Source organism: Rhinichthys klamathensis, unplaced genomic scaffold (assembly GCF_029890125.1).
Source record: "Rhinichthys klamathensis goyatoka isolate OS25496 unplaced genomic scaffold, OSU_Roscu_1.1 h1tg000296l_1, whole genome shotgun sequence".
Taxonomy (NCBI): Eukaryota; Metazoa; Chordata; class Actinopteri; order Cypriniformes; family Leuciscidae; genus Rhinichthys; species Rhinichthys klamathensis.
Genome location: NW_026606815.1, coordinates 2,268,263 through 2,285,099, shown reverse-complemented (window position 1 = coordinate 2,285,099; position 16,837 = coordinate 2,268,263). Strand labels below are relative to the sequence as shown.

The following is a 16,837-nucleotide window of genomic DNA, read 5'->3' as shown; positions in this document are numbered from 1 at the left end:
CTTTTACAGCCCGTACTTCATTGTACCCAAGAAAGGTGGTGGGTTACGGCCAATCTTGGACCTGCAAATTTTGAATCGGGCCCTTCACAATCTTCCGTTCAAAATGCTAACGCAGAGACGCATTTTCGAATGCATCTGTCCCCGAGATTGGTTTGCAGCGATCGACCTGAAGGACGCGTACTTTCATGTCTCCATCCTGCCGCGACACAGGCCATTCCTGCGCTTCGCGTTCGAGGGTCGAGCATATCAGTACAAAGTCCTACCCTTCGGGCTGGCCCTGTCGCCCCGCGTCTTTACGAAAGTCGCGGAGGCTGCCATTGCTCCCATGAGAGAGCAGGGTGTTCGTATCCTCAACTACCTCGACGACTGGCTGATACTAGCTCACTCTCGAGAACAGTTGTGCGAACACGGATTTGTTGCTCCAACATATCACCCAGTTGGGTCTTCAGGTCAACTGGGAAAAGAGCAAACTCACCCCCGTGCAGAGGATCTCTTTTCTCGGTATGGAGCTGGATTCGGGACGGAACGTGTCCGGTCGGTGCTGAACTGCCTGAATCCTGTCAAGAGCAGAACAGTGGTCCCACTGAAACTTTTTCAGAGGCTCCTGGGGCATTTGGCAGCCGCAGCCGTAGTAACACCGCTCGGCTTGCTTCATATGAGACCACTTCAGCACTGGCTTCAGGGCCGATTCCCGAGGTGGGCGTGGCAGAGCAGCACGCTCCGTGTGACAGTCACCCCGGCCTGCCGCCAAACCCTCAGCCCGTGGTCAGACCCTTTGTTTCTCCGGGCCGGAGTGCCCCTAGAACAAGTGTCCAGGCATGCTGTGGTCTCCACAGATGCCTCCAACACCGGCTGGGGGGCCACGTACAACGGGCATGCAGTAGCGGCGGACCTGGACGGGCCCCCAGCTGCATTGGCACATCAATTGCCTTGAGTTGTTTGCAGTACACCTTTCTTTGAGACGCCTCAAAATGCCGCTGCTCGGCAAGCATGTACTGGTCTGTTCGGACAACACTGCGACTGGTGCGTACATCAACCATCAAGGTGGTCTACGCTCCCGTCGTATGTCGCAACTCGCCCGCCACCTCCTCCTATGGAGTCAGAAGCATCTGAGGTCGCTTCGCGCCACTTATTTTCCCGGCCTGCTCAATCGTGCCGCCGACGAGCTCTCACGACAGCCTGTGGCCAAGGGAGAGTGGAGACTCCATCCCCAGGCGGTCCAGCTGATCTGGGACTACTTCGGGGCCGCACAGATAGATCTGTTTGCCTCTCCGGACTCGTCCCATTGCCAGTTGTTTTACTCCCTGACCGAGGGCACCCTCGGCTCGGATGCACTGGCACACAGCTGGCCCCGGGGCCTCCGCAAGTATGCGTTTCCCCCAGTGAGCCTTATTGCACAGCTACTGTGCAAAGTCAGGCAGGAAGAGGAGCAGGTCTTGCTAGTTGCCCCTTATTGGCCCAACCGGACCTGGTTCTCCTAACTTGTGCTCCTCTCGACAGCCCCTCCCTGGCCCATTCCTCTGAGGGAGGACATTCTTTCTCAGGGACGGGGCACAGTATGGCACCCGCGTCCAGACCTCTGGAAACTCCATGTCTGGTCCCTGGACGGGACGCGGAGGTTCTAGGTGGTCTACCTCAATCTGTCGTAGACACCATTGCTTCTGCGAGAGCACCCTCTACGAGGCATGCTTACGCACTGAAGTGGAACCTGTTCGTTGAGTGGTGTTCTTCTCACCGAGAAGACCCCCGAAGGTGTTCAATCGGTTCCGTGCTATCTTTCCTGCAAGATGGGTTGGAGAGAGGGCTGTCTCCCTCCACCCTCAAAGTGTTTGTTGCCTCTTTTGCTGCACATCACGATGCAGTGGATGGGAGATCCGTGGGAAAGCACGACCTGGTCGTCAGGTTCCTGAGGGGAGCGAGGAGACTGAATCCGCCTCGCCCCCCCTCTATACCCTCTTGGGACCTTTCTCTGGTGCTGACCGCACTGCAGAGACCTCCCTTTGAGCCTCTGTGTGTGTACTATTCATATTTTTTAGAAAGGTTTATTAGTTTCATTGTGACTTTAATTGCTCTCAATTTGATTCTCCTTTCTCACTTACTAATGTCCTCACCCCCCTCCCAAACACACATACATACACCTTTTATCAGGGATGAAAAAACATTTGATTAATATCTAACAACTTATTTATTGAAGTTTTTTACATTTCATAAATGCTCACATTTATTTATGTGTTGCCCTAAGTCCATTTCACCATAAATTATTTAGAAAAGATTATTAACACAAAAATAGTCTAAATTATCAAATGCTGGTGACTTATTGCTGCTTAGAACTATTAATTTGAAGAAATAGTAATACAGTACAAGAACACATTCGAAAATGTAAGTATCTTTCAGAAATTAAATATAAAAAAAAGAAATGCGCTCAATAAACTAAAGCCATAAATTTTCCTTTTTAAAATTGAGCATTTTAACGTGCAATCAATCCCGTTTAATGGAAATAAAGAAAAACTATATTTACATCAGTTTAAAACTGTTAAAGAACATAAATAGTGGAAAAACATTAGAATCGCATTAGTTGAATTTGGTTCCCACTACCCCAGCTTGTGGTAAAACTGTGATTTTATTTTACATGATGCAGCAGAACTCTGCTATTAGGCTCCAAAAATGTCTTCATGGTATCTCTTCTCCACCTGCCAACAAAAAGATCATGATGGCGTGAGTTCACTGGTCACAAAGCAGTTCACACTAGGACATGAGGATTGAAATAGTGAATCACACCTTCAACCTCTCTAGAAATTCTCCAGCTTCTGTGATGGTCATGCCTGTTTTATTCGCCAGGATATCTTGCAAAGTGCTAGCAACATCACGGGCCATGTTCATGCCACCACAGACATACAGATGACCTGCATTCTTGTGTAGAACCTCCAAGGCCTTTTCAGATAGCTGCTCCCTCAAGACATCCTGCACATACATCTGTTCCAAACAACACAAGCTTGATTACAGACAGAAGACACAAACTGATACCAGTGTAAGCGCATCTGATGAACAGTAAGAACAGACTGAGAGAACCTAACTGAATTTTGACACACAAAGTAAATAAATAATTATTTTGAGTATAGTACAGCATGAACAGAACTTTAGAGATGTACAGTACCTTTGGTTTACCAGGTTGGCGAGAATAAGCTGTATTGACATTGTCCAGAATGCCATCAAGTCTCAACTTAAGAGTTTCTACTTTAAACAGATGGTCTGTTTGTGAATCACGACATCCAAATAGCAGTGTCATAGGAGTCATTTGCAGACCTAAAATTTGTCAATTAAATAAAGCAATTAATTTAGGATTAAAACTTTGAGGATTTAAAATACAAATAACTTAAATACAGTACCTATACAACAGTACTGTTTAAAAGTTTGGGAAGTAAGAAATATTATGCTTACCAAGGCTGTATTTATTCAATCAAAAACACAGTAAAAACAGTAATATTGTATAATGATATTACAATTTACAAATGATTGTTTTCTCTTTGAATATATCGTTGAAATGTAATGTATTGCAGAGCTGAATTTTCAGCATCATTACTCCAGTCTTCAGTTTCACATGATCCTTCAGAAATCATTATAATGTAGGGTCTGGACCCATCAGACACACACTAATTATTCATTGTATACAAAGGTTTATGAAACTCCAAAACTAACATCCCAAATGAAACAAACATCAGGGCTGAAACAGTGTCATGTTACAGGGCTGATAAGGAGATTTTACGACCACATTCCTTTGGTCACATGCACAAGAGAGAGACAATGGGAAGACAGAAACAATCTTTAATACAGACTTTGCTGCATTAATCATAGACTAACTGATCTATAAATGAACATGCATAAAACTGTGAAAGAAACAGTGTAAATGGTTTACTGTCTTGTGTACTATTATACTATTATATATTATATATATATATATTATGGAATGTACCTTGGTATACAACCAACTAACGATCAATGTTAACCTCACCTGTATCATGCCTCCTACCTAATTAATCCTCATTTAACGACTCACACTTTGATGTACATCACCTTCTTCTAGAATGCATTGTGGATGTGTTATATCTATCTGAGCATTAAAGAAGGCATAACCACGCTTGGGATAAAGACTCGTAAATTAACTAGAGCAACCTTCCCACTCAGACATTTCACCTTGCTTATTAGTCCAGTCAACCCTTAGGGGTTGGATCTTTCTCAGGCTTTATTAGAGACAGTCCACATGTGACCTCCCTCTCTTAGTTTTTCATCCAGCCGCAACACTGTTTCTGGTGATACTGGGGAACCCCCTCCCCCTCCACGGGGGCCCAGGGCCCAGCAGGCCCTGATCCAACTATATATGGGCTCAGGCAGGAGAGAAAAGACTCTCACAAAGAACCAAGGACAATCTCAGGAGTTTTGGAACAACGACTCCAACCAACAACGACTCCAATCACCCACTCTTCCGACTTTCTCACTTCTCCTGGGTGCTCGGCGTGGCCTCAACAGGGCCCAGGGCCCCAGGCCTTGACCAAACCAGCCATCCACTTATGGAGAAAGATAACTTTCAAACAACTTCCACTTGCCACTGCTGGAACCCTCAACGACTTAAATTTTCCACAACTTCAAGAATTGTTCTCACTACAAATGCAAGTATTCAATTTAATGAAATGTGAAAATGAAATGCTGTTGGTTCTTCTCATAGTTAGATGGATCTTATCCATCGTTACATCATTCCATCTCTTACTCCTTTTTCCTACACATGTATCTATGTATTTACCGGTATGTATGTTTGTTTAGTTATTCATGTTTATGATTTAGTTAATAAAACTTGTGCACTTTATGTATTTGGTTCTGATTCACTGCTTGCAAACAAAGTCTCTTTTACGATCTTGATCTTGCTACATGCTCAAAGCACTGTACATGCTAAGAAATAATTATTCTTCTGTGGCCATGGAAGATACCCTTTTCTTAGAATAAATTAATAATCAAAAGAGTTCGTTGGAGGAACTGATTAATTGATTGTAATATTAATTTAGCCATGTCAAGTTAATCCAATTAACTGACCCAAATATTCATAATTAATCATAACTCATAAATCAAAGTTATTATTGATTATTGATTATGAATATTTCCTATAGCTAAGTTCCTTACACTAATATGCTGATTTGCTGCTCAAAAAACATTTTTATCAATTTTGAAAACAGTTGTAAACGTGATATTTATAAATGTGAAAAAAATAAACAATGCAAAATCCTTTACAGTCACTTCTGATATATACTGAATAAAATATATATTTTTTTAAATCTTACTGACACCAAACCTTTGAACAGTAGTGCATAACTGGTCAAATAAAATGCTGGATATTGTGATAACTGGTTTCGATCGATAGAACCAATGTCTCAAGGCAAGAATCATAAAATGCGTTTGTGTCTAAACTTCATAAATTCAGAGCTCACATATATTACCTGTCTTTTTCATGTCGTGAATGCGCTGTTGCCAGAAGCTGCGGAAAGGAGCAATACCACTGCCAGCCCCTATCAGAATTACTGGAGTGATGGGGTCTTCTGGGAGATGGAACCCACCTGAGCTGAAATAATGAGCAGTAAACAAGTCAAGTTTTCCAAATTATTAAGATATGGAGAACAGAATGTTAAAATGCCTTTATAAGTATTTAAATGAGATATTCAAATTCAGCATTTAACTATCTATCATCAGTACCGGTGAACGAAGCAGGGAACTGTGTATCCTCGTTTGATGGTGTTAAGCCATGTGCTGCAGGTGCCATAACGCATTGGGCCCTCTCCATCTACGATACAACAGAACACAACATTATCCTTACATCTCACGTGGTGTTTGATTATAAAAGAATGATCCAATGTCTTTGTTGTGTATGTTTTCTACATGTTTAGTCTCATACCCTGGGTGTGGTACTCCAACACAGACACTGTGAGGTGCAGCTCGTTTGGATGACGGTCCAATGAGGAGCTGACAGAGTACAGGCGGGGCTTGAGCAGAGGAAGCTGGCTGAGAAGGAAGGCGGTAGGGACTTTTAGAGAAGGAAATTCTACAAGCACCTCCAAGAAGGTGGGCCTGTAGAAATCTTTCCATGTAGAATATTCCTGGAAATCCTATTGAGAAATGGTAGAATGCTGTAAATGTATCTATTGGTAATGTGTGTAATTTAGAATAAATTTAAATTCTTATAAAAAAAAGAATGTAACGCAATTACCGATGCAAGTGCCTCAAGTCGTTTGCGATCCTCTTCCTGACCAGCCACTGTAGAGAGTTTGCGCAGGAGACTTTGTGAAGGTGGAGTTGTGACATCAAGGAAGTATGTAAGAGCCTGGACCAGAGTGCAAGCAGGGATACATTCATCTTTCTGCCATCTCATTTCCACTGAAAGACAACACAGGAAAGAGTAATAACAATAAGCTTGGATTTTGGGCCTCTCCTCAAGTTTACTTGCATGTGGTTTATTATTACAGCCATTAGTGATTGTTACCAGGGCTAGAGTCAGAGAGGAACTCCAGGTGAAGGCTCTGGTTAATAGGAGGGGCATCTGGGAGATGCTTCACAATACCATCTACCAACTCTGCTGGATTCTCTGGAAAAATCCCCACATGATCTCCAGGGGCAAAGTTCAAGACCTCTGTGTTTCCATCCGCCTTCAGCTCAACCAGGATAGTAGAACGACTGAAAATAGAATATATAAGTTGAAAGTGAATGTTCTCATAACTGTAGCTAACATTCTGGCAAGGGTCTCTCAAAGTTATAAACAAATGTTATTCCAGTAACAGTAAAAGAATGTTCATTCAAAATTGTCTGGTCTTTAATAATGTTCTCAAAACATTAACATAAAAACATTATTTATACATTGTTCAATGAAAAAATATTCTGAAACATTTTAGTTGGACATTCATCTAACATTTTTTTTGTTTAAATGTTACTACTTGTTTCAGAATGTTCAGCTAATATTCAAAAGTAGCATTCCCATAATAATTGGAAAATGATGAAATGGAATTTTCCCTTAATGTTCAGATAACCTTTTTTTTTATATATATATATATATATATATATATATATATATATATAAAAACGGGACGTAGAGAACATTCAGAAAAAACATACTATAATGTTACTACTGTCATAAACGGTGCCCCTGAGACTCTCCAGCAAAGGGCTCCCTCACCTGAGTTTTAGAGAGACATTCGCTGCGTCCCAATTCGCATACTATCCGTCCTAAATAGTATTCGAAAATAGAATTAGTACATCCCAAATCGAAGTCTGTTAAAATGAGTGTTCCAAAGAGACCCGGATGGTCTACTATTTCCGGTCATAATCATAGACAATATAGACAATATGAAAAAAATATTAAACATTATAATATTGATCATTAAACTGACATTTAACAAAAAGATTTGTGTCGTTTTATTTTATATAGGCCTACATACAGTGAAGAGAATGTATATATAAAATAATTTATATATTTTAAAATATTCCTGCATAGGCTATATAAAATAAAATGTCGCAACCCTGTATCTTTTTGTGAGACCAAAGATCGCCCGTTAGATATACACAAGACGAATTATATCTCATGTTTAACCACTAGACTAGAGACATCAGAACCAGCGGCAAACGTCAGAAGCACTAGCCGAGGTAAGGCTGTTCCAGGCGGGGTACATGAGCGCTGAGCGCCCGGTGAACGCCTGGATCTCACAACTCCGAAAACGTCAGATAAAATTTTTAAATAGGCGCTATCTTTATACATAAACCAGATTTGAGCTTTAAACAACTACATTGTCGACTGAAAAACTATTAAAACTACATTTCGTGACACAATAACAGTAGTATTTTTAAATTTCGCGGCTTTTCTCCTCTGAACGTTACTATTATACTACTATTTTTAACTAAATTTCGCGGCTTTTATCCTCTGAACGTTTCTATTATACTACTATTTATTTATTTTTTTCTCCATTGGGTCATCTGATGGAGTTTTAGGACACCATCGGGTCACTTGATGGAGTTTTTCGGTTCCTTGCCACTGTTGCCTTTGGCTTGCTCAGTTGGGGATATTCAAATTAAATGACCCATCATACCACTGATCAGCTCTACCAAACTTGGATGTCTTTTTTTTCAGTAATAAACAAACACTGTTAAGTTGTTTTGATTGATACTGTGAAGCAGCTTTGATACAATCTGTATTGTGAAAAGCGCTATATAAATATATTTGACTTGACTTGACTATTACTAATTATATCATGACCAAATACAACCAGAAACAAATGTTCAGTCTTGCTTGTGAAAGATAATTCCTCGAGACTGTTAAGGTTCTGCCCTGGCAGCCTTGTCTGTTTTGTTGTGGTTTCATGTTTCTGTGTTTGTCTTGTGTTTGAGCACATGGCTCTGTCTTGGTCTTTGTTTGCCATGTGCTCCTGCCTCCTTGTTTCTCGTTACCACGCCCCCTTGTTTAGTCCACGTCTTGTCCTCATTTCATTAATTGTGCTCACCTGATCCTCATGTGCTCTGGTCCCTTCATATTGTGCCTCTTTCCCTCATGTCTTTGCTGGTTCGTTGTGTGTTGTGAGTATGCACATTGCTGTGTTTTCTAGTTTGTGATCTTGAAATTATCCTAGTGCTTAAGCTGGTTTGTTATCTTTGTTACTGTTTTGTTTTGTTTTGCTTAAGCTTTAGCACTTGTGCTTGGTAATCTAGTTGGAGTTCTCTTTTGTTTAGAATTATATTTTTAGTTTTCTTTAGTTCTTATTTTCCCTGTCAAGTGGAAGTTTTCTCTTTAGCTACTCCAGTTTTTTGTCTTAGTAGTTTTCATTAGTTTGCTTTCTATATATTTATTTCTCTACTTTTTGTTTCTCTTTTCATTGATCTTATCAGTTTAGTTTCGCTTATCTTAATTCTTGTCTTGAGTCGTGTCTTGTATTTCTCGTCTTGTATGTTGGTCTGTGTTTCTGTCCTGCATCCTGAGTTCCCTGGCCACTGACTCTCTACTGCCTGACTGGTGCACCTATCCCCTGTGTTGAGCCTCTGGTTTTGTGAGCCTCTTCCTGGTGGCAAGACTGGAGCTACATCTGAGATCTACATCAAGCTGCATGTTCCTTGTGTTCCTGCCTGGTCTTTCCTTCAGAGCTGCCTCTATTGCACTCGCACTCACGTCATCGCCATCTAGCTGACGGTCTCAGTGGTCATCCATCCTGCCTGTCGTTGTTGTCTGCCTTGCCCTACTGTTTTTACTGTGATTCACGCTTCACTCCCTGCTGTTTCATGTCTTCAGTCCTGTTAATAAAAACCTTGTCTGCTCATTTGCGTCTGGGTCCCATATCTTGCAGAACCCTAACAGAGACCTGTTTTCAATTGTGTGGCGATTTGTACAGCCCCAAGCAGCGCACGAAACAGGCATTTTTCTCAATTCTCGTTATGAGCAGTATGAGAAAGTTGCCCTCCGCAATATGGCGGCGCCGTTGACGTACGCTTCAGCGGCCAATAGGGCGTCTATGTATTTATTATGTCTATGGTCTGAATCCGAAGTGCAGATCGATGTGCACTCTAACGGCTAATATTGCCCACAACCCATCGCGTGTTGGACGAGGATTCGGTTAGAACTACAAACACGAGTGAAAAGTGTTAAAAAAACTACAGACATGGAGTGCGTGCGAGTCGGGCGGTAATGTGAGGTTTAGACAAAGGGATTTGAGTGATTAATTATCAGTTTGACCTGACGAAAATATATACAATGTTGTCTACATTATATTGCATCTGCAGAAGCTTTGTGAACTTTTGTAAAGATACGTTTAGCCATTAACTTAACAATAGAACTAAGGCAGTCATTTTGACCGTTTTTAAATTTTACAGTGTAATAAATTTGTTAAAATAAAACTTTTTTTAATTTATTGACTTTTCCTAAATGTGTATATTTTATTCTGACACTGTTATTTAATTAAAATCACAAAAAACAAAACAGTTCTGACTATTTGTACCTAGAATGGCCATGGCGGTCATTTTGACTGTACGCATTATAGATATCAGTCCGCTATATTTCCCGCCATCAACGCGCACATATTGTACAAGATGTGTACAAATGAGCAAGTTTCGCGGAGGGACCTCATCACGCGACTGGCAAGCGAACTTCGTTCCGACCACATGAAATCAAAAGCCACACAACTGGTGGTGCGAGAGCCAGGACCCGGGCAGGAGCAGCAGCAGATGGAGAGAAGGCGGCAGTGCCAAGTAAGGAGGAACTGCAAAAAATACAAGGAGACATGTACCAAATGTCACAAAGTAGTGTGTGGGAGCTGCACACGAAAGGCGATGTTTACCTGTGTGGACTGTACGTAAGCGTCAGTGAATGATGCGGGGTGTTTGTGCCGTTCAAATGAGCCCACTTGGAGGAAAACGTGTTAACCTGATTTTGTTCGTTAATATATTTTGTTCACTGAAACTGATCGTTCTAAAGCAGTTCGTTTTCTTGTTTAGCTAAGGTTCATGTTTTTTCTTAGCCAGTTCTCTTACGAGAGGTTCTCTCGTATTGCGTAAGTTTAGCTTACGCTACGGGAAAGATTCATCTTCTTGAGATATTGAAGCCAAAAATTATCCTTAATTTTGCATATGTTGTCAACGCAGTGCAGCAGCTAGCGTCGTATCTTTTTTTCTCATTTGCAAACCGAGCATCTAAAAGAGCACGAGCGTCTTTTTAAAGATGCCTCGGTCCACTTGCGGCTCGTGCAGAGCCCCTCTCAGCGTCGGAGACCGCCACGTTATGTGCGCTCTCTGCCTGGGCCAGGAACATGCTGCTCTTGCCCTCTCTTCAGGAGGATGTGAGCACTGTGAGGATCTTCCTATGTCGACCCTGCGGGCTCGACTCGAAGCCTTCCAGGACGAAGCTACCTCTCCGCCCTTTGCTGCACCGCGCAGGAAAAATAAGCGCCGTTCACAAAGGCCGCAGGAGCCTGCCGCCGCCGCGACGCACTCGCGGAGTCCCTCCCTCGAGCCTCGCCGACGCCCTTCCCGCTTCTTCTCACTGACGCGCAGCCACCGGCTACGGCCCACCCTGCCGTTGAGTCTGAGGACGACGCGGATGGACCCGCCGCAGGAGATAGCTGTTCCATCCTAGCTTCGGATAGCGACGAGTGGTCGAGCTCTCAATGCTCCGCCTCCTCTTCTATTCAGGAGTCTGGGAGAACACGTGGTGGAGCGGAAGCCGAACTGATGCGCCTCCTTTCACAGGCCGTCGACCTCGGGCTCGAGTGGTCACCGCCTCAGGAGCCCGACACCCCAACAGGCTTGATGGCTGTTTTCTTCAGAGTCGCCGCCGTCAAGCGCCCGCTTCCAGGCCCGCGCCCTTCCTCCCTGAGCTGCACTCTGAACTGGCTAAATCGTGGAATACCCCTTTCTCCGCGAGGTTTCATTCCTCTGTCTCCGCGTCGCTCTCCCAAGTGGACGGCGCCACCGAGAAGGGATACAGCTCCATTCCGAAGGTCGAGGAAGCTGTCGCAGCGCACCTTTGCCCGCCCTCCGCGAGATGGCACTCAAAGTCTGCCCTACCGTCTAAAGCCTGCAGGACCACATCTGCCCTTGTCGGTCGCGCCTACGCCGCCGCCGGACAAGCAGCTTCCGCCCTGCACTCAATGGCTGTTCTGCAAATTCTCCAAGCTGATCTCCTCCGTGAGTGGGACGAGAAAGGTCGGGACCCAGCTGCCGTTACGGACCTGAGGAGCACGACGGATCTCTCCCTTCGCGCTACTAAGTCTGCGGCCCTGGGGAGATGCATGGCCTTGTTAACTGTAACTGAGAGGCACCTTTGGCTGACGCTGGCTGACATGAGAGAGTCTGAGCGATCTGTTTTCCTCGACGCCCCTCTCTCACACTCCGGTCTCTTCGGCCCAGCAGTGAACGGAATCGACGACCGCTTTTCTGAGGTGCAGAAAACGTCGCAAGCCATGAACCTGTTCCTGGACCCAGGACCACCATGTTCTAGTCCGCTCGGACAACATTTCTGTGGTGTCCTATTTAAATCGCCAGGGCAGCGTCAGATCCAGGAACCCCTGCAATCTGGCGGAACGCCTCCTCGTTTGGTCTCAGCACCATCTGCGCTCACTGAGAGTTGCACATGTGCCGGGTCACCTGAACGACGGCCCACACAGACTGTCCAGGGACAACGTTCCCCCGGGAGAATGGTCCCTGCACTCCCAAACAGTCCAGTTATTATGGCGCCTTTTCGGCAAAGCGGAAGTCGACCTTGTTGCGTCACAAGACAACGCTCAATGCCCGACGTTCTTTTCAAAGGACAGAGACGCACTTGCCCGGATGTGGCCCAGCCGTCCACTATATGCATTTCCTCCGGTATCTCTGTTACCACAGGTGATCAAGAGAATCAGGGAAACGCGCCATTCAGTGCTCCTCATAGCCCCACCATGAAAGAACCAGACTTGGTTCCCAGAGCTAATGCGGCTGTCACAGACAGCCCCATGGCCTGTCCCGCTGAGAGCAGACCTCCTCTCTCAAGCACGCGGCTCGATCTGGCATCCCCACCCAGAGCGTTGGTCGCTACACATGTGGGTGATCAACGGGTATCCCTGCCAGACGCAGTAATGAACACAATCTCGCAGTCTAGAGCACCTTCTACCAGAAGGCTCTACGTGTCCAAATGGTCTGTGTTCTCTAAGTGGTGCACTAACAAAAACCTTGATCCGCGAATGTGTGGGGACCCGCGGCTGCTCGGTTTCCTTCAAGGGCTGCTGGATAGGGGCAGATCCCCCTCCACGCTCAAAGTCTATGCGGCGGCTGTCGCAGCATTCTCTGAATCAATGCACGGCCAGTCAATAGGCAGAAACGAGCTTATCATCCGCTTCCTCATAGGAGCCAGAAGGATGAACCCCCCGAGCCCCCCCCTCGGTTCCTATGTGGGACCTTTCACTGGTCCTAGAGGCCCTGAAAGCATTCCCCTTTGAACCCCTGGACACAGCGGACCTGAAATACCTGTCGCTCAAAGCTGTTTTTCTGATCGCACTGTCATCAGTCAAACGCGTGGGGGATTTACACGCGCTGTCTGTAAGCGCGTCGTGTCTTGAGTTTGGCCCGAATGACTCAAAAGTCATCCTCAAGCCTAGACATGGTTACGTTCCCAAAGTGGTTGGCACCCCATTCAGAGCACAGGTCATTTCTCTATCGGCTCTGCCAGCATCCGATAGTGAAAAAGATGTTAATCTCCTCTGCCCAGTCAGAGCTCTGAGATTGTACATTACGCGCTCCGCCCCATTCAGGCGCTCTGAGCAGCTGTTTGTTTTGTTTGGTGGGCGCACTAAAGGTCTCGCCTCCTCGAAACAGAGCCTGTCCAGGTGGATAGTAGACGCAATCGCAGCCGCTTACATGGCAAAAGGTCTGCAGTGCCCCTGGGCATCAGGGCTCATTCCACAAGAGGCGTGGCCTCGTCGTTGGCATGGTCAAGGGGAATTTCCATTCAAGACATATGTGTGGCGGCGGGCTGGTCCTCTCCGTCCACCTTTGTCAGGTTTTATAACCTAGAAGTTCCCGCCCTGCAGGCGAAACTGCTGTCTGTTTAAGTGCGAGACTAGCACCGTCCAGATACTATCATGCGCAGACTACCCTCACGTGCATTCAGCTCTTCTGGTTGAGCTGCACTGTTTCAGGTTATGTGCTATATATGCCTGTACACCAGCCACACACGGCCGCTCTGTATTGCCTGTCAGTGCTTGTTTACACGCGCTTATACGCTCATGGTACTCGCGCTTATGCTCGCGCTTATGTACATGCGTGTTATTCCCACTTTCTGGGTTCACAGAAGTGTTGTGACTCATGAGGTGGATGCGGGCGCGTACGGCGTGGACAATGGGTTCCCGGAGCGTAAGCTAAACTTACGCAATACGAGAGAACCTCTCGTAAGAGAACGATACTGGTTACTAACGTAACCTCGGTTCTCTCTAGAAAAGGGAACGAGTATTGCGTTATCTGCCGTGCTAAACGCCACAAGCGCTGTTTCGCTTCAGTCGATGAAAACCAGAGAATCAGCCTCCAAGCCCCGCTTATATACGCTAAGCCACGCCCATTCTGGCGGGCTAGGACGCTCGCGCCCTCGATTGGACGTTACGTCACGTCGGGCTCACTGGTAGGCTGTGCAGTTCCCGCAGAGCAGCCAATGAGCACGCTAGAATGCCCGCTCTAGGTCTGCTAGCTGCTGCACTGCGTTGACAACATATACAAAATTAAGGATAATTTTTTGCTTCAATATCTCGAAAAGATGAATCTTTCCCGTAGCGTAAGCTAAACTTACGCAATACTCGTTCCCTCTTCTAGAGAGAACCGAGGTTACGTTAGTAACCAGTATCGTTTTTGTGTGCACTGTATTGGGCTGCATACGTGTCCATGAAAGTTTTTACAATGTATTCAAATGTATATTAGGTAGTGTTTTTGTCAATGTATATATGTTATAAGTTATTGTATCATAAGATTTGTTTTTATTGTACAAAGAAAATAAGAAAATATTTATCAATTAGGCTGGAAAATACATTTTCACTTTCATTTGAATTCAAATTTTGTGTCCTTATCGTTATTATTACCTATCGTAACATTGTAGATCCATTTATTTTTAGATTTTGTATTGATTATTGAACTTATTTACAAACAAGGCTGTACTAAACGGTATGAAGCTTTGACGTTTCCTAACTTTTTTGCATGTCTATTCACGTGGTGAGTGCGGTAAAAAAATATATTTTTGATGCAAAACTTTCCTTACATAGACAGGCAGCACCTGCTGGGGCAATCTTTCTTTAGTGCTTATTTTAAGGGCGATGACGTCATAACATGACGACAGGAATTAAAAGCTTCATTGGAAAACTTAAAGAGAAGGTTCAAATGTAGATATGACATGACAAAAATGACGTTCAGTACGGCCATATGAATGTCAAAGTATGAATGGCCAGAATAACCGCTGTGGTCGTTCTAGTAGTAATGGAATTCCGGTAGTTCTAGTGTTGAATGCATCATTACATTAAAATTGCAAACACATGAGGAGAGTCTCCGCATGAAAGACCCACGACATTTCTCTCAGAAACGGTAGGAAATTAAATTAGATTGAATGGAGGATTTTAACTGTGACAAGATGATTGACAGGGCAGTTTACGGTGACAGGATGCACGCGACAGATCTGTCCGTTAAAGATGACGAACTAGTATGTCCCAAAGCTTGCCTACTCTTTTGCTACATACTCAAAAGTATGTACTTTTTCTTGACAAAAAAAGTACATACTTTTAGGGCATAGTATAAGTAGCCGAATTGGGAGGCAGCGGTCTACATTTCCCATACCCCTATAGCTAGAATGATTGACACACACCTGTTCCACATTCCCTGGCCATAAAGCACAGTGTTTTCTTCACTCTGTGCAAAGTCTTATGTATTTATTTATGTGAGTATTTATTTTTCCCCGTTTATCATTCCTGTTTTGTGAGCTGTGGACTGTTTATTCGTGTACAAATCTCTGCTGCCTGCCTTGTTGACCTAGCTCTGTTTTTCCCACTTTCTGTGTTCCTGACTGTTTGCTGCCTGCCTTTATCCATTGCTTGTGTCTGACTATAAAATATTTTCTTGCCCCTATGTAACCGGTCCTACTCGACCCGCTCCAAGCGGGATTCGAACCATGGACGTGGGAGGTGGGTACGCTAACAATAGCGCTAAAGACCACAGCTGCTTGAGTCAGTCGCTAGCGTGCCTCTTTACACACACAGCTCTTACTGGCCTACGTCCTTTACACTTATTGATGTCTTCTGCCAGTTTCTGAACCTTGCCTGTTTAGTTGATTCTACTGTTTTCTATAATAAAGCTGCACATGGATCTTAACCCAAGCTCGTCCGAGTCTCCGTTACAGAAGACTTCGCCATAAAATTGATTCAGCGGCTATCATTCAGTTATCAACAGAGGTCTCAGCCCAAGCCAACATACTTGCAGCTTAGCAACAACAACTTATTCGTTTAACGTCAGTAACAGAGGAACTAGTCAAGACACTACAAAGTCTTCATCTTCCCAAACCGGACCCACCTGCACCACAGCTGAACCTGCTAACAAGCTTTACATCCACTAGCACTGTCTCCGCTAACCCACGACTGGCATTTCCAGTGAAATGTGACGGCACCCAGTGCTCTATGTTTGTAATTCAGCAACCACAGCTCCATCCTACCGATGTCAGTCGAGTTTCTTTTGTTTGTTCATTGCTCACTGGGAAGGCTTTAGACTGGGCAACTGCTATTTGGAATAACGATGGTTCAGCCTTTTCCACGTTTAATGATTTCCTTCAGCGCTTTTGTGAAGTCTTCGAACATCCTGAAGGGAGTAAAGATGATGGGGATCAACTGTTGTCTCTTCGGCAGGGAAGAAACATGGCAGCCGAGAATGCTCTCTCCTTCCACATGCTAGCTGCTCAGACTGTGTGGATAGATGACACTTTAAAGCTGTTATTTTACAAGGGCTTGAACCTAGATATGAACTGAACTGCAATCCGGACTGGAGACAGCGCTTATGCTTGTACTGCAGCCAAGCCGGGCATCTACGAGCCAACTGCCCCGTTCAACCACCACAGCAATGTTGGATTCAGGAGTTGCAGGCAATTTTATTAAACTTTTTTTTTGACACCCCCTAGGGACTGGACACGTCCATTACACCACCACGGACATCACTCTTCAATTGGGAGCTCTGCATACTGAAGTAACATGTTTATACCTCACCCATTCACCTCACAATCCTGTCCTTCTTGGTCTGCCGGTGCTACAACCCAACCCACATATTTCATGGAGGGAGCAAC

General features: G+C 44.6%; 1 protein-coding gene across 1 annotated transcript in view; it reads right to left on the bottom strand.

The window, feature by feature from the left end:
• Positions 1 to 2,539: 2,539 nt before the first annotated feature.
• The window catches only part of LOC130103694 (nitric oxide synthase, inducible-like), an 82,103-nt gene continuing 67,805 nt past the window's right edge, over positions 2,540 to 16,837 (bottom strand). The window contains exons 16-23 of the mRNA XM_056269988.1: positions 6,521 to 6,711; positions 6,248 to 6,414; positions 5,936 to 6,146; positions 5,737 to 5,824; positions 5,484 to 5,605; positions 3,155 to 3,303; positions 2,779 to 2,973; positions 2,540 to 2,690 (exon numbers count right to left, since the gene is read on the bottom strand). Of these exons, the coding sequence (XP_056125963.1) occupies positions 2,652 to 2,690; positions 2,779 to 2,973; positions 3,155 to 3,303; positions 5,484 to 5,605; positions 5,737 to 5,824; positions 5,936 to 6,146; positions 6,248 to 6,414; positions 6,521 to 6,711 (1,162 nt within the window). The 3' untranslated portion in view covers positions 2,540 to 2,651. The remainder of the gene's footprint in view (positions 2,691 to 2,778; positions 2,974 to 3,154; positions 3,304 to 5,483; positions 5,606 to 5,736; positions 5,825 to 5,935; positions 6,147 to 6,247; positions 6,415 to 6,520; positions 6,712 to 16,837) is intronic.